Source organism: Pseudophryne corroboree, unplaced genomic scaffold (genome assembly GCF_028390025.1).
Source record: "Pseudophryne corroboree isolate aPseCor3 unplaced genomic scaffold, aPseCor3.hap2 scaffold_1540, whole genome shotgun sequence".
Lineage (NCBI taxonomy): Eukaryota > Metazoa > Chordata > Amphibia > Anura > Myobatrachidae > Pseudophryne > Pseudophryne corroboree.
In genome coordinates this window covers 38,333-60,167 of record NW_026968172.1, presented here as the reverse complement: position 1 = coordinate 60,167, position 21,835 = coordinate 38,333, and the positions used below count along the sequence as shown (strand labels likewise).

The 21,835-nt window shown below is 39.1% G+C and overlaps 1 protein-coding gene across 1 annotated transcript; it reads left to right on the top strand.

The window, feature by feature from the left end:
- Window positions 1–6,058: 6,058 nt before the first annotated feature.
- Window positions 6,059–8,421, top strand: LOC135000449 (uncharacterized). Its single transcript, XM_063951503.1, has 3 exons — window positions 6,059–6,330; window positions 6,435–6,578; window positions 6,683–8,421. Exons 1-3 carry the CDS (start codon window positions 6,174–6,176, stop codon window positions 7,888–7,890), a joined length of 1,509 nt encoding a protein of 502 aa, XP_063807573.1. The 5' UTR covers window positions 6,059–6,173; the 3' UTR covers window positions 7,891–8,421.
- Window positions 8,422–21,835: the final 13,414 nt, after the last annotated feature.

The following is a 21,835-nucleotide window of genomic DNA, read 5'->3' as shown; positions in this document are numbered from 1 at the left end:
ACTCACAAGTCCTTCATTTCTTCAGTGTCTTTAAACATCACTCACAAGTCCTTCATTTCTTCAGTGTCTTTAAACATCACTCACAAGTCCTTCATTTCTTCAGTGACTTTAAACATCGCTCACAAGTTCTTCATTTCTCCAGTGTCTTTAAACATAGCTCACAAGGTCTTCATCTCTTCAGTGTCTTTAAACATCGCTCACAAGTCCTTCATTTCTTCAGTGTCTTTAAACATCGCTCCCAAGGTCTTCATTTCTCCAGTGTCTTTAAACATCGCTCACAAGTTCTTCATTTCTCCAGTGTCTTTAAACATCGCTCACAAGTTCTTCATTTCTTCAGTGTCTTTAAACATCGCTCACAAGGTCTTCATTTCTTCAGTGTCTTTAAACATCGCTCACAAGGTCTTCATTTCTTCAGTGTCTTTAAACATCGCTCACAAGTTCTTCATTTCTTCAGTGTCTTTAAACATCGCTCACAAGTTCTTCATTTCTTCAGTGTCTTTAAACATTACTCACAAGTCCTTCATTTCTTCAGTGACTTTAAACATCGCTCACAAGTTCTTCATTTCTCCAGTGTCTTTAAACATCGCTCACAAGGTCTTCATTTCTTCAGTGTCTTTAAACATCGCTCACAAGTCCTTCATTTCTTCAGTGTCTTTAAACATCGCTCCCAAGGTCTTCATTTCTCCAGTGTCTTTAAACATCGCTCACAAGTTCTTCATTTCTCCAGTGTCTTTAAACATCGCTCACAAGTTCTTCATTTCTTCAGTGTCTTTAAACATCGCTCACAAGTTCTTCATTTCTTCAGTGTCTTTAAACATCGCTCCCAAGTTCTTCATTTCTCCAGTGTCTTTAAACATCGCTCACAAGGTCTTCATTTCTTCAGTGTCTTTAAACATCGCTCACGAGTTCATCAAAACATCGCTCACAAGTTCTTCATTTCTTCAGTGTCTTTAAACATCGCTCACAAATTCATCAGTGTCTTTAAACATCGCTCACAAGTTCTTAATTTCTTCAGTGTCTTTAAACATCTCTCACGAGTTCATCAGTGTGTTAAAACATCGCTCACAAGTTCTTAATTTCTCCAGTGTCTTTAAACATCGCTCACAAGTTCTTCATTTCTCCAGTGTCTTTAAACATCGCTCACAAGTTCTTCATTTCTCCAGTGTCTTTAAACATCGCTCACAAGTTCTTCATTTCTCCAGTGTCTTTAAACATCGCTCACAAGGTCTTCATTTCTCCAGTGTCTTTAAACATCGCTCACAAGGTCTTCATTTCTTCAGTGTCTTTAAACATCGCTCACAAGGTCTTCATTTCTCCAGTGTCTTTAAACATCGCTCACAAGTTCTTCATTTCTCCAGTGTCTTTAAACATCGCTCACAAGTTCTTCATTTCTTCAGTGTCTTTAAACATCGCTCACAAGTTCTTCATTTCTCCAGTGTCTTTAAACATCGCTCACAAGTTCTTCATTTCTTCAGTGTCTTTAAACATCGCTCCCAAGTTCTTCATTTCTCCAGTGTCTTTAAACATCGCTCACAAGGTCTTCATTTCTCCAGTGTCTTTAAACATCGCTCACAAGGTCTTCATTTCTTCAGTGTCTTTAAACATCGCTCACGAGTTCATCAGTGTCTTTAAACATCGCTCACAAGTTCTTAATTTCTTCAGTGTCTTTAAACATCCCTCACGAGTTCATCAGTGTGTTAAAACATCGCTCACAAGTTCTTAATTTCTCCAGTGTCTTTAAACATCGCTCACAAGTTCTTCATTTCTCCAGTGTCTTTAAACATCGCTCACAAGTTCTTCATTTCTCCAGTGTCTTTAAACATCGCTCACAAGTTCTTCATTTCTCCAGTGTCTTTAAACATCGCTCACAAGTTCTTAATTTCTCCAGTGTCTTTAAACATCGCTCACAAGGTCTTCATTTCTTCAGTGTCTTTAAACATCGCTCACAAGTCCTTCATTTCTTCAGTGTCTTTAAACATCGCTCCCAAGGTCTTCATTTCTCCAGTGTCTTTAAACATCGCTCACAAGTTCTTCATTTCTTCAGTGTCTTTAAACATCACTCACAAGTCCTTCATTTCTTCAGTGTCTTTAAACATCACTCACAAGTCCTTAATTTCTTCAGTGTCTTTAAACATCACTCACAAGTCCTTCATTTCTTCAGTGACTTTAAACATCGCTCACAAGTTCTTCATTTCTCCAGTGTCTTTAAACATAGCTCACAAGGTCTTCATCTCTTCAGTGTCTTTAAACATCGCTCACAAGTCCTTCATTTCTTCAGTGTCTTTAAACATCGCTCCCAAGGTCTTCATTTCTCCAGTGTCTTTAAACATCGCTCACAAGTTCTTCATTTCTCCAGTGTCTTTAAACATCGCTCACAAGGTCTTCATTTCTTCAGTGTCTTTAAACATCGCTCACAAGTCCTTCATTTCTTCAGTGTCTTTAAACATCGCTCCCAAGGTCTTCATTTCTCCAGTGTCTTTAAACATCGCTCACAAGTTCATCATTTCTCCAGTGTCTTTAAACATCGCTCACAAGTTCTTCATTTCTTCAGTGTCTTTAAACATCGCTCACAAGTTCTTCATTTCTCCAGTGTCTTTAAACATCGCTCACAAGTTCTTCATTTCTTCAGTGTCTTTAAACATCGCTCCCAAGTTCTTCATTTCTCCAGTGTCTTTAAACATCGCTCACAAGGTCTTCATTTCTCCAGTGTCTTTAAACATCGCTCACAAGGTCTTCATTTCTTCAGTGTCTTTAAACATCGCTCACGAGTTCATCAGTGTCTTTAAACATCGCTCACAAGTTCTTAATTTCTTCAGTGTCTTTAAACATCCCTCACGAGTTCATCAGTGTGTTAAAACATCGCTCACAAGTTCTTAATTTCTCCAGTGTCTTTAAACATCGCTCACAAGTTCTTCATTTCTCCAGTGTCTTTAAACATCGCTCACAAGTTCTTCATTTCTCCAGTGTCTTTAAACATCGCTCACAAGTTCTTCATTTCTTCAGTGTCTTTAAACATCGCTCACAAGTTCTTCATTTCTCCAGTGTCTTTAAACATCGCTCACAAGTTCTTCATTTCTTCAGTGTCTTTAAACATCACTCACAAGTCCTTCATTTCTTCAGTGTCTTTAAACATCACTCACAAGTCCTTCATTTCTTCAGTGTCTTTAAACATCACTCACAAGTCCTTCATTTCTTCAGTGACTTTAAACATCGCTCACAAGTTCTTCATTTCTCCAGTGTCTTTAAACATCGCTCACAAGGTCTTCATCTCTTCAGTGTCTTTAAACATCGCTCACAAGTCCTTCATTTCTTCAGTGTCTTTAAACATCGCTCCCAAGGTCTTCATTTCTCCAGTGTCTTTAAACATCGCTCACAAGTTCTTCATTTCTCCAGTGTCTTTAAACATCGCTCACAAGTTCTTCATTTCTTCAGTGTCTTTAAACATCGCTCACAAGTTCTTCATTTCTCCAGTGTCTTTAAACATCGCTCACAAGTTCTTCATTTCTTCAGTGTCTTTAAACATCGCTCCCAAGTTCTTCATTTCTCCAGTGTCTTTAGTAGATAAAGTCAACCTTTCTGTCAAACTTGACAGTTGTTAACGCCCCCTTGCCCTAGGACCCGCCCCCTTTTAATATTAAATGATAGTGTTTTATATCGCTTAATATAAAATTAATATAAAATTTATAGTGTTCGATATTAAACCGTATTAAAAATTGTCGCGTAACACCAGTCGCAGAGTGTCGCGCAACACCCCGTCGCAGAATGTCACATATGACACACACTTTAAAATACATCTTTTTTTTTTTTTTTTTTTTTGTAACACAAAATGTTCTTACATTCCAGCAGCTGAAACTTCATGAGTCACACATGTTACAGTTTTAAAAAGGATAATCACTAATGACCGTGTCACAAAGGTCATTTTAAATGCTCAGAAACCCCTCAGAAGCCACGATGTACAATTTAACCATGAACATTCTTAGAAGCAAGGGTTCATCACACATGGCACTAATTTAAAAGATCATTTTAAAATGTCACAAAGGTCATTTTAAATGTCACAGAAACCCCTCAGAAGCCACGATGTACAATTTAACCATGACCATTCTTAGAAGCAAGGGTTCATCACACATGGCACTAATTAAAAGATCATTTTAAAATGTCACAAAGGTCATTTTAAATGTCACAGAAACCCCTCAGAAGCACGATGTGCAAATTTGACCATGACCATTGCTTATAATTTGACCATGACCATTTTCGATTGTTATCTCTGTAGAGGAACATTAGCACCACCTACAGGTTTATGTGTTAACTCAAATCGGATTTTTCCAACTTTTGGATTCATTACATACCATAATGAGATATCATGGTGATGGGTCCTAATCAAATCAGTAAGCCCGTGTATATTTATGGAATCATAAAATAATTTTGTATTCATGTACAAAGACAATATTTTTTGTAATTTTAGCTACAAATCAGTAAGCCAGTGTATATTTATGGAATCATAAAATAATTTTGTATTCATGCACATTAGTTCATAAGAACTTCTGTATAATGCTTTTTATAAATTCATTTTATTATTAAATAATTTATGCGCTTTTTATGAGCCTCATATTCTACAGTATAAGATATACCCATTTGGAATGACTTCCATTCAATCTATACAAGTAGTTTAGACCACTCAGGATTTTTATTTTTTTTATTTATTTATTTATTTTTTTTCTTCTGTATATATAATATAAATGTATTTGGTATGCGTTTGATGCACTGTGTATGACATTTAAGAAACAGCTAAAAGATTATATCTTTATTGTAACTGAAAATATTTATCACATTTACTAAATTATAGACTAGAATTTATATATTTAAAAGTCCCGCCCAAGCATCTTGGAAATGTGGGACGGCGTACCACAGGTTGGTGGGGGCCATATGGCTCACAGCCAGTGTTATAAGAACAGACCACATCACTGAAGTGCACTGAGAAGAAATTTCAACTGAAGCCGCACAGCTATACACACTTGAAGTTATAATGGTAAGTGTTGTTGTTATTATTATTATTATTATTATTATTATCATAATTATTATTATTATTATTATATTTATACATATTGCATTTTTTTTTTTTTTTTTTTTTTTTTTTATTTATTTTACAAATATGGCTCTGAATGCTGTTTAAATATGTTGTTTCTATGCCACGATATACACACTGTTACACGATTCTGTCCTGCCATTGCATCCTTTGTTTTTAGGCATACATGTATAATATGTTAATATTTCAAACCTATTGTACAAAGCGCATTATGCACTCATATGTGAAATGCATCGCTAAACAGCAACATCAATGTGGGTATACCACATTGATGTAGTTGTTTAGCGATGCATTGTAACACATAGAACATATAGTTTTAATAATGTGGCTGTCTGAATGTTATTTAAATATGTGGTAATAGCGACATCTAGTGGTTCATTTTGGGAATGCGCCAACACAATATTTCAACTAAAATTAACCGTCTCTCATTTTCAGAGACAGACAATGCAGAACATCAACAACAAAAACACTTTCATGGTTAGAAACAGATCTTCTTCTTCTGATGATGATGATGCTTTGCCAAGTTATCAAACCTCTCAAAGTAAGCTATGTCTATAAAGGACATTGACGCGTTTTTATTTATATTTCAAGTTTAAATAGTATGAAATTATAGTCAAGGTCTACAATTTGTTCATTTTTAAAAGTTTAAATAGTATGAACGTACAACAGTCTGGATACATTGATAAGTAATTATTAAATAGTAATTATTAAATAATTATTATTTTCTCATTTTTATTTCCCACGATTTGACAGTAATCACAAATACAGAGAATCTCGATTTGTCTGTTGATAGTCCCTTTGGCTTAGACTTCAGCGCTATACCGGATTTTAATAATATTTTGGAATTGGCGCCAGATTGTGAGTAACATGATATCTTTATTTATTTTTCATTTTATTTTTTATTTTTCCACGGCTAAAGAATTAAAAATAAACCTTGTACAGTTGTGCTGATTTGTTGTAAACTGTACACACTTTATATTCTCAGTAATGAATCGCTTTTTCATGTTATTCTAATTTTATACCGTATGTAATATTTTTTATTTTTTTTATTTTTATTTTTCATTTTTCACCGGCTAAAGATGCCACAAAAATGGATGATGCGACGGCTGATGTTATTCTACGGGATATATTGAACAAACCTGATTATTGTCACAACACATCTATACAGAACAGCAATGTTGTTGATGAGCAACCGTTTTTCCCACACGCGACAGGGGGTCGTGCTAAAACATTCGAATATAAAGCAGGTGTGTAATCAAGCACTGTTATATGGTATATTGTTATGCGTTGATTTAAATGCTGATTTTCAGGCAGCGTTGTTTATATTTATTTTATAATATATGTATTACAGATGACGCTGTAGCAATGCGTTATGCGCCGACGATACCATCAGGATGTGATACAGTAGCGCAAATACCCCGTCTTAGTACAAGCGGGAAAATATCAAAACGCACAACCGCCGCTGAAACGGAAAGCCATCAATTCGCAGCAGCAGGTGTGTAATCAAACACTGTTATATGGTATATTGTTATGCGGTGATTTAAATACTGATTTACATGCAGAGTCGTTTATATTTATTTTATAATATATGTATTACAGATGATGCTGTAGCAAGACGCTATGCTCCTTTGATACCAACAGTCAGTGATACATGCGCGCAGATACACAGACCTAGTACAAGCGGGAAAATATCAAAACGCACAACCGCCGCTGAAGCGGAGAACCATCAATTCGTAACGCCGGCAATTGTACATAAGGACGTTGCTAGGTCATCAGTTATGGCTGTGCATAACGGCTGTATCGTCCCGAACAAACGAAAGCCAGCTCGACCAAGAACGAATGAGAGAAGTCATAATTCAACATTTACAGATCTGAAAAGAAAATTGTCATATTCCGAAAATGATAAGCCGCAACGGAGAAGGATCGCGTTACAAACTGTATCATGCGTAAGTAATGATGTTGCTGTAACATCAAAACACACAGCGTTTAACACTGCAGACCGGGATGTCGCTGGTAATACAAAGACTGTAAAGGTTAAGAGGGCATCGCGTCTCTCAAGAAGTAATGTTAAGCAATTGTCGCAATCCGCTGTAATCACAATTCCAGATACACAGGTTTGTTCTGAAACAGAAACAAGACACATAGCAGGCATTGGTTTGTTATCAAATATTGACTCAAGAAGTAATGTTAAGCAATTGTCGCAATCCGATGTCATCACTATTACCGATACACAGGATTGCTCTGAAACAGAAACAAGACACATAGCCGGTAATCCTGTGATATCAGATATTGATGACATAAATGGGCAAGAGCTTATTACAAACTGTGTAGAGTCAACGACACAAGATCCGCAGAATAGTTCTGATGAAGTATTATCAGCCGTTGCAGGAATACCTGGTGATACTACAACGGTTGATTGTGTAACATCAATGCCCAATATTTTTACAACGACAGCCCTGGTACACGCATCGGCTGATGCTTGTGTACCGGCGCGAGGGCTAGCGCCCGACATAGTTGATGAATGTCAAAATTCAGAACAATTAGGCCAAGACGCTGAAATACAATTTTACGCGCTGTTGGGTAAGATACGGGAAGATGTTGAGAACATGGGCGTAAAAGCCGGATACTTGTTAAAACACATTAAAGGTGTGTGCCACGGTAGTAAATGTAAACAAGACATTGTTAAAGAAGTTGTTGAGACGTATATGAATGTCATGTCAAAATACATAGATCGGTCGGTTAAGACCACTGAATTTATTAAAGCCAACATACATCATTTTGCAGAAATAAATGAAACTGATCCGTGACTAGGCATGCTAGGCAATGGTTTGAAACGTGTTTTAAATTTAAATGACTGTAAAAAAAAACCACGAATTAAACCTTGTTTAACATACAAGATCTCACAGTTATTCCGACGCGCAAAGGTGAAACAGGCTGTAACAACATTAATCAGATCGAGAAAGCGCAAGCGGCACAGGGAACATGCGGTAGGTGGCCAATTGAGAAAACGCAAGCGGCACAGGGAACATGTGGTAGGCGGTCAGCACAGTGCGAGGCGTGTAGATTTAGATCAATCCCCACCCCATGCATTACCGAATGACGAATCACAGGCTGACAATATTGAGCGCGATGCAAGCCCCATATATGATGATGCAGGCCGTGTTGAGTCACCCGGTAATGACGAAGGTCGGCAACATGTATACTTAGAGGCAATTAACAGTTATGAACGACAACGACCGAATTTCAGAGCCGTTGAGTACCACAATCACTATCGGTTTGTTAATTTGGACAGGGTTACATCATTTGTAGAGGGGGTTCGAGCCATTCATACGGCTATACAGGCCATGCTCGATGGTGTCCTTGCGGGCGTGGATCCGGCCGACCGCGTTCAGCTTAGATTGGAGGGGGGTGGGTTACACAATGCCATCTATTCGCATCGTAAGCCGCAAGAAACATTAGACGCTGCCAGTTTTTTGAATCAGATTACAAACACGCTTCAAAGTAACGCTGAATTCTTATTATCCACAGGCTTAAGATTTGTGATCAGTATTTTTAAAAACAGGGCAGGGTCTGGTTTGACTGGGCGTAGTTTACAGCGCCTGCCCCAAAGTTTAATAATAGATAAAAGAAAGAGATATCTCTATGACTTCAGACGCGTAGGTAATAACCTGTGTTTGGCCGCTAGCGTCTGTAAACTTCTGGATAAAGGTAACAATGCCAATGATCATGTAATACAGGAGAGAGCGATCCAACTACATAAAGCTTTGAATCTGCCGCTTGATAAAGCGGTCAGCTTTAGCGATGTTGCAATTTTTGAAAATTATTTAAAAGTATCCATCAATCTCCTCTATTACAGTCAAGGGTCTTGGAAATACTACAGTGCAGACAGTCGTTACAAAGACACGATCTTTGTGCTATATCACGATTGTCACTTTTATGGGATACTCGATATCAAAGCGTTTCTTGGTGCCCGATATTACTGCGTCCGTTGTCATAGCGCTTACCATCATAGAAATAATCACGATTGTCTTTTCTTTTGTAAGGCTTGTCACAGGCCGGCTTGTATTGACGACGGTGTGACGGCTTTAAGGTGTTCGGTGTGTAGGGTATTTTGTCGATCAAACGAGTGTTTAGAGCTACACAAAGCTTTAGCTCTTGATCACAAAATATCCTGTCTTGAACATGTATATTGTGACAAGTGTTGTCTCTACAGGCGAACAGATCATAACTGCAGAGGCCTAAAGTGCCCCATTTGTAAGGTGTTCGTTGATGGGTTTTCGAACCATTTGTGCTATATACAAACCATCAAGCCGGAAGAGCCCACAAAGAAATACATCTTTTATGATTTTGAGTGTATGCAGGAGACGGGTGTGCACATACCAAACTACTGTTACGCTTTAACATTAACGGGTGAGAAAGACTGGGAGTTTAAGGGTGTTGCGTGTATCGAAGACTTTGTAAAGACGTTCATGAAACCAAAATTTGAGCATTACACATTCATAGCCCATAATGCAGGTCGCTATGATGCATATTTTGTGCTGCGCCAGCTGATTAAGGAGAAATTAAAGATTGAATTATTATCTAGAGGCGGCAACATAATGTGCATCACGGTAAAAGATTTGAAGATAAGATTTATCGACTCTTTAAATTTTTTACCCATGCGGCTTAGCAAGTTACCAAAGGCGATGGGGTTTGACGGTACCAAAGGTTATTTCCCACATTTTTTTAACACAGCTGATAACCAAAATTACATAGGAACTATGCCGTCAATAGAGTATTTTGGTCCACAATACATGATGCCTGATGAATTATCTGAGTTTACAGCTTGGTATAAACAGTGCGTACACAAACCGTTTAACTTTCAAAAAGAGCTCGTGCGATATTGTAAAGACGATGTGAAAATATTACAAAAAGCTTGTGATGCTTTCAGATCTGCTGTTATAGCCATGACAGAACAGGAGTTTCTAATAACAAAGAAAAAAAAAAAGGTTGTGGTTAAACGTCACATCGAGGCTTTTCAATTAGTCACGTTGGCGAGCGTATGCATGGCCATGTACCGGTGTAAATTTTTACAGGAAAAGACACTGGCGCTTGTACCGGGTGATAACTATCACAAGACGCAGAAGCGTTACTCAACGCCCGCCATACAGTGGTTAATGTACATAGAACACAAAGAAGGGGTGAGTATAAGACACGCTTTACAAGGGGGTGAGAAGAAAGTTGGTAAATACAGCCTGGATGGTTATGCCGTGATTAACGGAACACCCACTGCATTTGAATTCCAAGGTTGTTTTTACCACGGCTGTGGTGCTTGTTACAACGCCGATGATAAAAACAAACTGACTAAAACGACCTACGGTCAATTACACCACAAGACGCAGGTAAAGTTGCACTACCTTAAACGTTGTGGATTTCAGATACGTGAAATCTGGGGTTGTGAATGGAAGTCTATGCTAGATTCTGATGCGGATCTACAGGCTTTTCTGAAGGGTAAAGATTTACCCGAACCCTTGGAGCCACGTGATGCTCTTTATGGCGGGCGCACAAACGCCATAAAGCTGTATCACAAAACAGGCTGTGATGAAAAAATACACTATTTTGATTTCACCAGCCTCTATCCGTATGTTAATAAAACCAAAACGTATCCTATACAGCACCCACGCATTATTTATAAGGACTTTGGTGATGTCACAAAGTATTTCGGTTTTGCCAGGGTTAAAGTTTACCCACCTCGTGGCCTATTCTTTCCGGTTCTGCCGGTTAAAATGGGCGGCAAGTTAATGTTTCCATTATGTCGCACATGCGCTGAGTCTGGACAGACTGAGCCGTGCGTTCATGATTCAGAAAAACGTGCGCTCATCGGTACATGGTGTACCGTGGAACTAAACTTGGCTGTAGAAATGGGTTACAAGGTATGTAAAATCTATGAGGTGTGGCATTTTGATGAGAGATCTGACAAATTGTTTTCAGGCTACATTAAAACGCACCTCAGGGATAAACAAGAGGCCTCTGGTTATCCCGAATGGTGTACAGACGCCGAGAAACGCCAAGAGTATATAGACGCCTATCAAAAAAATGAAGGCGTGTCTTTACGACCCGAACACATAGAAATCAACCCCGCTAAAAGACAAATTTCAAAATTGTTTTTAAATTCCTTATGGGGTAAATTTGGTCAACGTAGCAACATGCCCAATACGTGTCTAGTGACTGACCCCGACAAACTTTTTGAATACGCGTTCTTACCGTACTATGACGTGTCCGCTTTGGATTTTATTGACGATGATACAGTTATGGTAAATTGGAAGTATTCCAAAGATCATTACACCAGGGGTGCAATTTCAAATGTAACTATAGCCATCTTTACAACGGCTTATGCACGTGTTGAACTGTACAAACTACTGTATAGATTACAAGATAGATGTCTTTATCACGACACCGATTCTGTAATTTTTGTCAGTAGACCCGGTGACTGGAGCCCGCCATTGGGTGATTATTTAGGTGAGTTGACCAGCGAACTGCCCACAGGCACACATATAACAGAATTTGTCTCAGCCGGTCCCAAGTCATACGGCTATCGACTAAACAACGGAAAGACCTGTTTAAAAGTTAAAGGTATAACGCTCAATGTTGATAATGCGCAGCACGTTAACTTTGACAGCCTGAAAGAACTGGTCTTAGATTATCCTTTAAACCCCGAAGGCGATGACCAGAAAAAGGTTGTGATCCGTCAACCCGGTATAGTACGTGTGAAAAAGTGCTGGCAGATAGAGACGCGTACTTTGCAGAAGACGCAAAGGTGTGTTTATACTAAACGGTCTCTTACGGACAACTTCACAACACTGCCGTTCGGCTATTAAGATGGACACCAGATTTCAACACCCTTTCTCATGTATTTTAGCGGGGCCGTCCAATTCGGGTAAAAGTTATTTTGTCAAAACGCTGTTGCAACACGCTGCAACACATATGACTCATGTACCTGATAATGTTGTTTGGTTTTACACCTGTTGGCAACCTATATACGACCAACTTCTGCGTGATTACCCCGGTACGCGCTTTATAGAGGGGTTACCAGAGTCTTTTAGCGATGATCAACTTTTTCCCCCTGATAAGGTTAATTTAACAGTGATTGATGATTTGATGGACGCGGCAAGTAATAATTCTGAGGTTGAGAAGGCTTTCACAAAGTATGTACATCATCGTAATCTCAGTATCCTGTACCTTGTCCAAAACATATTTTGTCAAGGTAAAAAGAGCAGAACTATACATTTAAACACAAAATATATGGTCCTGTTCAAAAACCCCAGGGATAAAATGCAGGTGGGCATTCTGGCTAGACAAATGTACCCATCGAAACATCGTTTTTTTCTCGAATCCTATGAATCCGCGACGGCTGCCCCTTATGGGTATTTGCTGGTTGATTTAAGAAACAACGCTCTTGACGATTATCGTTTACGAAGCGGCTTATTCCCACCAGACAAGCCTGTCGCTTTTGTCATTAAGAAGCGTGGTTCTATAAAGCTATAACAGTACAACCTTTAGTCACTTGTTGCCATTCTAACAACGGTGAACATGTCGGGGCGGATAAGACGTAATTGGGTGCTTTTAAAAACGTTAATTAAAGCAACACCAATCCAAAGAAATGCTATTTTATCCAACGCTTCAAACGATTTAGTCACGGCCATTTGTGAGATAGCGCTCAACACGCTTAAAGGCAAAATACCGCTGTCTCAGCGGCAGCTGAACTACCTTAAAAAGAAGCGTGCGCTTATAAAATCACTTTGTAATAAGAAATGTGCCATTGGAAAAAAGAAGATTCTGGTTAAACAGTCGGGTGGTTTTATCGGCTCGCTGCTTGGTTTTGCTATACCGCTAATTACAGGACTATTGTCTAATCGCTGATGGAGTACGCTGAGAAAATGTATCTGGTGCCTCAGAATCAGATAGAACGTTTACATAATAAAACGAACAGCGACGACATACGTAAAACAGCAACGCACGGTCTAGATGTAGAGATCGTGAAAATACTACAGAATAATGATTTATCAGAATATGAAAAAGCAAAGCGATATACAATGTTGTTGCAGAGATACCTGGTGTTGAGTAAGCAGGCTGATAGTGAAATGTCAACTTTAGCTCTTTTATCACCCGTTGCAAAATCTGTTGATGAATCAAATAATACGACACAGCCTATTGCCCCCGATGCTGTTTATCATGAGCTTTTGAGCGGTGTTAATGACCGGTATAAGAAAAACTGTGAAATACTATTGAGTAAAATGACACGCTCTAAACACATCACAGACTGGAACAGTAAAGGGGAGTTTCTGTACAAAGGTGTCACTGTGCCTGGTTCCAACATGTTAGATTTAATAAGAAGCATCACGCAAAGTAACGGTGTGTCGATCCGTAATATACCGAATGGTTGGCCTGAATTTATGCGGGCTATGTCTGAATTGAATATTCCCTCAACCGTCATAGCCAATGCGGGGAATAGAATGTGTTTAGAACGATTAAAAGCTGAGATGCAGGATGACTCTGATGGCGCTGTGACATCGCCCATGTCGTTACAAACCCTTAACAAAGGGCGAATAAATGTTTTAAGTCCCCCAGGTTTAACAACACCGCACGGTTACTTACTGCCTAGGAAAAGATCCGTAAATCTATTTCAGGATTCACAGTGGCTGAAACTATAACATATAACTAATTTATATTATTTTTATACACTGTATTTTGTGTTGGTATTTTGCGCCACAATGTTTAACTTATGTCAATAATATTTTATGTAATGTTTTAAATGCATCTTTACCGTGTTATATATATATATATACATATATCAATAAAATATGCTTATGCTTTATAAAACAACGTTTTGTTCTTTGTTTCTATTGCTGTAAACGGAAGAAATTTCAAGCACACGATATAAAGTTTAATAAACAACGTTGTTTATTAGAAAAACATCATAGATATGATGCGTTGTACATAAAACGTATCAAACAGAATGTTGATTACAAGTTACACAAACAATACAACGTTGTGCGTAACACGCTTCACACACAGCGTTGTGCGTGAAGCGTTTTATGTACAACGTGTCATAGTTATGACACGTTGTACATAAAACGCTTCACGCACAGCGTTGGTTACAAGTTACACAATTCTGTATATATCTATATTCATAATGACTCAGACAATGGCTTCTTGGGAGTCGTCTTACAAAATTTGAAACAAAACAATCATTACGTTTTGTCTCATCACTAAAACGGGCCAGTACATCCACATATTTGTATTTTTTACACATGTAAAATATAAAGTATATGCAATATTGACCGCAAACGGTGCTGTTAAAATTTTGCAACTGCTTATTTTGGTGATAAACACTTTTTGAATTCAAGTTTAAAAAATTTATTATCGCTTTTGGGAATAGGGGGCTGTCAGGGGCTAACCCGTAAGAATCAAAAAAGTAACATTCACGCTGTTCGTTAAAATAAGCGGCCAGCCAGTGCTCACCCGGCTGCCCGCTGCTATGCGTATTGATTACAAACGCGCAGGGGTATTGCGACAGTTTACTGACCGGCAACATATCGCACGGATACGTTCCTTTAAAAATATGCCTTGTGCTTTGCACGGCGTACAGAATACAGTTTATCTGTAATGTGTTCATTTTTTCAGCAGCATAGTGTTAGTTTATTTCATTTATAGATAATCGTACAGCACATCGCGCCTTTGATTAATCTCGATGATGTTATCAAATAGAGCATATATTATCACATTGACTGTCCGGTCCAACGCTTCTGCAAAGCGGAATTCGGCACGTAGATTGCCTGTTCTTATCAGGGAAAGGTGTTCTCCACACTCCTGTTCTGGTGAAAGGTCAAAAGCAAATAGCGTGTAGCCCCTGATGTACTCTTCGCGGTCAATCAGTATACCATTGTCAGATTTCTGCTTATTTGTGATCTGTATGAGTGACATATACTCTCTTACAGCATTACCGCTTTCAAAGTCGGGTTGAAATGGCTTGGCGGGGTGCGGCGTTCCATCCAGATAAAGGGACGCAAAACTTACATTTTTGTGTTCAAAGCACAGGGGGTTCCTGTTATGTATTCCTGAAAATGATTCGTTATCCACGAAACCGGCTATAACTGTTTTCGGCACTTGTCCTAAAAATAAATTTTCTAGATTAAATACTCTACTGCCTGCTGGTACGCTGTAGATTTTCATCCCAACGCGGTCAATCGCGTATTTCGCGTTACCGTTTAACAGAGCCTGCGCGTGCCCAATCCGCACGGCCGGTGAGACCTGAACTCTTTTCACGAACAGGGATGCAGCTGTGATCTGTATTTTAAAGGCATCCGCCTCAGATGACATTAAGCAGAATGCGTCTTTGTTTCTGGTTAGTTTAATCTTCAGATCAACGGCGTTTAAAATTAGTTTATGTTGATGGAAAAGGTCGCAGTGAAGCGGTCCTAGCAGTTCAACAGTGCGACTCTGCGTTGTTGCGCCTGCTCGTTTTTTGAATCCCGTATTCGGGCCGTCCAGCGCCGTGTTGTTAAATTCACCATCCACATCTTTGTAAAATAGTCCTGTTGTGTGTTTTGTTGACAACGCGTCCGAGCTGTAATTTAATATAGTCTCAATGTACGCGCGGTATGCGTAAAGATTGTTGGATTGTGATATGAGCCTGTCGCCCAGAGTTACATCCACTTGGTTGAATAAGGTCGCTATTGGGTAATTAATAAGCGCGACCCGCGCACCTTGCGGTATCGGCGTGTTATCGGTTCGTACGATCTTGCATGTCACGTACAACAGCGTATTGTTCAGATCGTAGTAGTGTTCACCGCTGGCTGCTATATAAAATTCAAGCGGTGCTGTGTCGGATAACGCCGCTAAAGGTTGAACTTCGACGTATAGACTTTTTTCTATGCTAGTTTGTGTCGGGGGCACGTCAAAAAGATCCAGCTCTGTTTTTGCACATTCAACGGATTCGTGGTGTATGAAAGACATGTTTAAAAAATATCACCAACGGCACTCTTCGGCTTTCTCTTCTTCTTTGAGTTGCGTCGTCTCTGTTTTTTATTTAAAAAGGGTATGTCCCAAGGCGGAAGCGTTATCATACGCTTCCGTTTTCTTTTAGACACGCCTTTTCTTGTATATATTAGTCCTGAACCGCCTTGCTTTGCCTGGTTCGCCTCGTGTATCTTATTCACAACGGCCGTTGTGGCTTGCCCGATAACATCTTTCGCTATATTACGAACCGCTGTCTTCATATGCGGTTTAGCCAACTCTAAACCTCTCCGGAAAAGAGGAACAGCTTTTCTGAAAAGACTTCGAAAAATACCGCCTAAACCGCAGCCGTACATGTATGCGCTGCCGTGAAAACCTGGTAATCCATTACCGGCTTGAGTTTTATAATATTGCGCATAGAGTCCCGGATCGCCATAATTTTTTACAGCGACCATTCTGCTTAGTTAATAAAATTCAGTTTTGCGGCGCCTGAAGTGTAGCTTCACGATCGCTTTCCCAAACTTAAATGCCATGTTCTCGTTTTGGTCGTTCTTTATCTCTATGGCTATCGTGTCAAAATGTGTTTTGCACAATGGTACGTAATCGGGTTTCTCGTATCGTATTGTGACAACCTCATTGTTATAACCCTTCATTTCAACAGTGCGAAGTAGCGGTACATAACTATCCCCGACCCGTTGGTGTTCGATAATGTCTGTGTACACGTACATCGTATATTGGCCGCCTTTGATGTCGGCGCATGGTTTAGAAATATTAGTTTTAGGTTGTAAACCCAGTATCCATGTCAGCTTAGAACCGGCGTGGATTTGATACAACAGTTTACTGTCACATGTTACAACGCGTGCAAATGGATCATACGTTAGTCTTAATCCAACGTCCAGTTTCAGTTGTACAATTTCAGCGTTGATTACGTTCAGTAACGCTTCGATTGTCTCATAAAAACCGGGTTTAATGCACAAACTCGCGACTCTCGCCACCGGCTGTTCCGCCGTTCCATCCCATGATAATTGCAGTCTACAATCTTGTAAATCCAATGTATTCCACGTATGCGGGTATTGTATCTCAGTAAGTGCCACTTCCCATTCGCCATTTAAGTCTATCGGTTTAGCCAACTTTGTCGTATAGTTAGAAATCTTATTTTGCGGGAAGGTAACAGCCGATGCGTTGCTGGGTAAGGTTATGTAGAACGACTTGTCATCCATCGCTCGTCTTGTTAGATACTGATGATCTTTATATGTCTTTTATCACCGATGCTGCGACCCAACTGTTAAATTTTGCGGGGTAACCGCGCCACTTGACTAAAGCGTATTTACGGCCTCTGACCGTCTTATTTTTTAAAATCTTTTCCACTTTGTAAACTCTGTTATAGTTTTTTGGTATGCTTTGAAGCTCTTCGGGGTAAAAACTACCTGTTATAACTTCACCGTACAGATCTGCCAACTTATAAAGCGGTTTAATCCCTTTAGTGTTCACACTATGTACAACAAAAATCTCCTCAGAAAAGCTCTGTTCGTAACCTTTCTGAAATATGTCCTTATATTTAGAAATACGGACGTGGTCACCGATTCCTAAACAAACTGGTGCTTTCTTACTTCTAAAGTAATCACCGTAGGTCGTTTTGAAGACACTCAACGCGTTAGAGTCATTCACATCGTTTGGAGCGCACTTAATCGTTCTATGGTATGTGTTATTATAGCTGCGTATGAAGTCTTGTAAAACGTCTATATATCTGTAGGTATTCTTTGCCGTGAAATAGCGCCACATGCGTGTTTTTAAAGTCCTATTGAAGCGCTCTATAACAGCCGCTTTCACATCGTTATTGGTCGTGAAATGTTTTATACCGTATTTTTCTAACACCTTTTTTAGGCTTCTGTTTAGAAACTCTTTACCATTATCGGTTTGTAGCTTCATCGGCACATCACCGCGCTGGAATATTTTTTCAAAAGCATTAGCGACTGTTGCTGCATTCTTAGCGGCCAGACTTTCACCCCACACCCTCTTACTGAATATATCGATGATTGTTAATATGTATTTAACGCCATCGTTGTATTTTGACAAATCTATCAGCGAGACCAAATCGCATTGCCACTGTTGGTTTATACCCGATACACAAATCATGTTCCTTTTATAGTTTTTTCTTGCTGGCTTGTGCAGCGTGTAGGCGTCTTGTTCTTGTAACCACTTTCTTACGTCGGATCTTTTAAATTTATTTTTAACCGACCCATAATATTTATCAATACCGCTAAAACTACCTGGTTTTAACACTGTGTAATATGCATCTTTCATCCGCCTGATTTGACGCGCCGTGCGACCCAACTGTTAAATTTTGCGGGGTAACCGCGCCACTTGACTAAAGCGTATTTACGGCCTCTGACCGTCTTATTTTTTAAAATCTTTTCCACTTTGTAAACTCTGTTATAGTTTTTTGGTATGCTTTGAAGCTCTTCGGGGTAAAAACTACCTGTTATAACTTCACCGTACAGATCTGCCAACTTATAAAGCGGTTTAATCCCTTTAGTGTTCACACTATGTACAACAAAAATCTCCTCAGAAAAGCTCTGTTCGTAACCTTTCTGAAATATGTCCTTATATTTAGAAATACGGACGTGGTCACCGATTCCTAAACAAACTGGTGCTTTCTTACTTCTAAAGTAATCACCGTAGGTCGTTTTGAAGACACTCAACGCGTTAGAGTCATTCACATCGTTTGGAGCGCACTTAATCGTTCTATGGTATGTGTTATTATAGCTGCGTATGAAGTCTTGTAAAACGTCTATATATCTGTAGGTATTCTTTGCCGTGAAATAGCGCCACATGCGTGTTTTTAAAGTCCTATTGAAGCGCTCTATAACAGCCGCTTTCACATCGTTATTGGTCGTGAAATGTTTTATACCGTATTTTTCTAACACCTTTTTTAGGCTTCTGTTTAGAAACTCTTTACCATTATCGGTTTGTAGCTTCATCGGCACATCACCGCGCTGGAATATTTTTTCAAAAGCATTAGCGACTGTTGCTGCATTCTTAGCGGCCAGACTTTCACCCCACACCCTCTTACTGAATATATCGATGATTGTTAATATGTATTTAACGCCATCGTTGTATTTTGACAAATCTATCAGCGAGACCAAATCGCATTGCCACTGTTGGTTTATACCCGATACACAAATCATGTTCCTTTTATAGTTTTTTCTTGCTGGCTTGTGCAGCGTGTAGGCGTCTTGTTCTTGTAACCACTTTCTTACGTCGGATCTTTTAAATTTATTTTTAACCGACCCATAATATTTATCAATACCGCTAAAACTACCTGGTTTTAACACTGTGTAATATGCATCTTTCATCCGCCTGATTTGACGCGCCGCGTTGCGTGACATACTGCGACGGGGTGTTGCGCGACACTCTGCGACTGGTGTTACGCGACAATTTTTAATACGGTTTAATATCGAACACTATAAATTTTATATTAATTTTATATTAAGCGATATAAAACACTATCATTTAATATTAAAAGGGGGCGGGTCCTAGGGCAAGGGGGCGTTAACAACTGTCAAGTTTGACAGAAAGGTTGACTTTATCTACTGTCTTTAAACATCGCTCACAAGTTCTTCATTTCTCCAGTGTCTTTAAACATCGCTCACAAGTTTTTCATTTCTCCAGTGTCTTTAAACATCGCTCACAAGGTCTTCATTTCTTCAGTGTCTTTAAACATCGCTCACGAGTTCATCAGTGTGTTAAAACATCGCTCCCAAGGTCTTCATTTCTTCAGTGTCTTTAAACATTGCTCACAAGTTCTTAATTTCTTCAGTGTCTTTAAACATCGCTCACAAGTTCTTCATTTCTCCAGTGTCTTTAAACATCGCTCACAAATTCATCAGTGTCTTTAAACATCGCTCACAAGTTCTTAATTTCTTCAGTGTCTTTAAACATCCCTCACGAGTTCATCAGTGTGTTAAAACATCGCTCACAAGTTCTTAATTTCTCCAGTGTCTTTAAACATCGCTCACAAGTTCTTCATTTCTCCAGTGTCTTTAAACATCGCTCACAAGTTCTTCATTTCTCCAGTGTCTTTAAACATCGCTCACAAGTTCTTCATTTCTCCAGTGTCTTTAAACATCGCTCACAAGTTCTTCATTTCTCCAGTGTCTTTAAACATCGCTCACAAGTTCTTAATTTCTCCAGTGTCTTTAAACATCGCTCACAAGGTCTTCATTTCTTCAGTGTCTTTAAACATCGCTCCCAATGTCTTCATTTCTTCAGCGTCTTTAAACATCGCTCCCAAGGTCTTCATTTCTTCAGTGTCTTTAAACATCGCTCACGAGTTCATCAGTGTGTTAAAACATCGCTCACAAGGTCTTCATTTCTTCAGCGTCTTTAAACATCGCTCCCAAGGTCTTCATTTCTTCAGTGTCTTTAAACATTGCTCACAAGTTCTTCATTTCTCCAGTGTCTTTAAACATCGCTCACAAGTTCTTCATTTCTTCAGCGTCTTTAAACATCGCTCCCAAGGTCTTCATTTCTTCAGTGTCTTTAAACATCGCTCACAAGTTCTTCATTTCTCCAGTGTCTTTAAACATCGCTCACAAGTTCTTCATTTCTTCAGTGTCTTTAAACATCGCTCACAAGTTCTTCATTTCTCCAGTGTCTTTAAACATCGCTCACAAGTTCTTCATTTCTTCAGTGTCTTTAAACATCGCTCCCAAGTTCTTCATTTCTGCAGTGTCTTTAAACATCGCTCACAAGGTCTTCATTTCTCCAGTGTCTTTAAACATCGCTCACAAGGTCTTCATTTCTTCAGTGTCTTTAAACATCCCTCACGAGTTCATCAGTGTGTTAAAACATCGCTCACAAGTTCTTCATTTCTCCAGTGTCTTTAAACATCGCTCACAAGTTCTTCATTTCTCCAGTGTCTTTAAACATCGCTCACAAGTTCTTCATTTCTCCAGTGTCTTTAAACATCGCTCACGAGTTCATCATTTCTTCAGTATCTTCAAACATCGCTCACGAGTTCATCAGTGTCTTTAAACATCGCTCACGAGTTCATCAGTGTCTTTAAACATTGCTCACAAGTTCTTCATTTCTTCAGTGCCTTTAAACATCGCTCAAGAGTCCTTCATTTCTTCAGAGTCTTTAAACATCGCTCACGAGTTCATCAGTGCCTTTAAACATCGCTCACAAGTTCTTCATTTCTTCAGTGTCTTTAAACATCCCTCACGAGTTCATCAGTGTCTTTAAACATCGCTCACAAGTTCTTCATTTCTCCAGTGTCTTTAAACATCGCTCACAAGGTCTTCATTTCTTCAGTGTCTTTAAACATCGCTCCCAATGTCTTCATTTCTTCAGCGTCTTTAAACATCGCTCCCAAGGTCTTCATTTCTTCAGTGTCTTTAAACATCGCTCACGAGTTCATCAGTGTGTTAAAACATCGCTCACAAGGTCTTCATTTCTTCAGCGTCTTTAAACATCGCTCCCAAGGTCTTCATTTCTTCAGTGTCTTTAAACATCGCTCACAAGTTCTTAATTTCTTCAGTGTCTTTAAACATCGCTCACAAGTTCTTCATTTCTTCAGTGTCTTTAAACATCGCTCACAAGTTCTTCATTTCTTCAGTGTCTTTAAACATCGCTCACAAGTTCTTCATTTCTTCAGCGTCTTTAAACATCGCTCCCAAGGTCTTCATTTCTTCAGTGTCTTTAAACATCGCTCACAAGTTCTTCATTTCTTCAGCGTCTTTAAACATCGCTCCT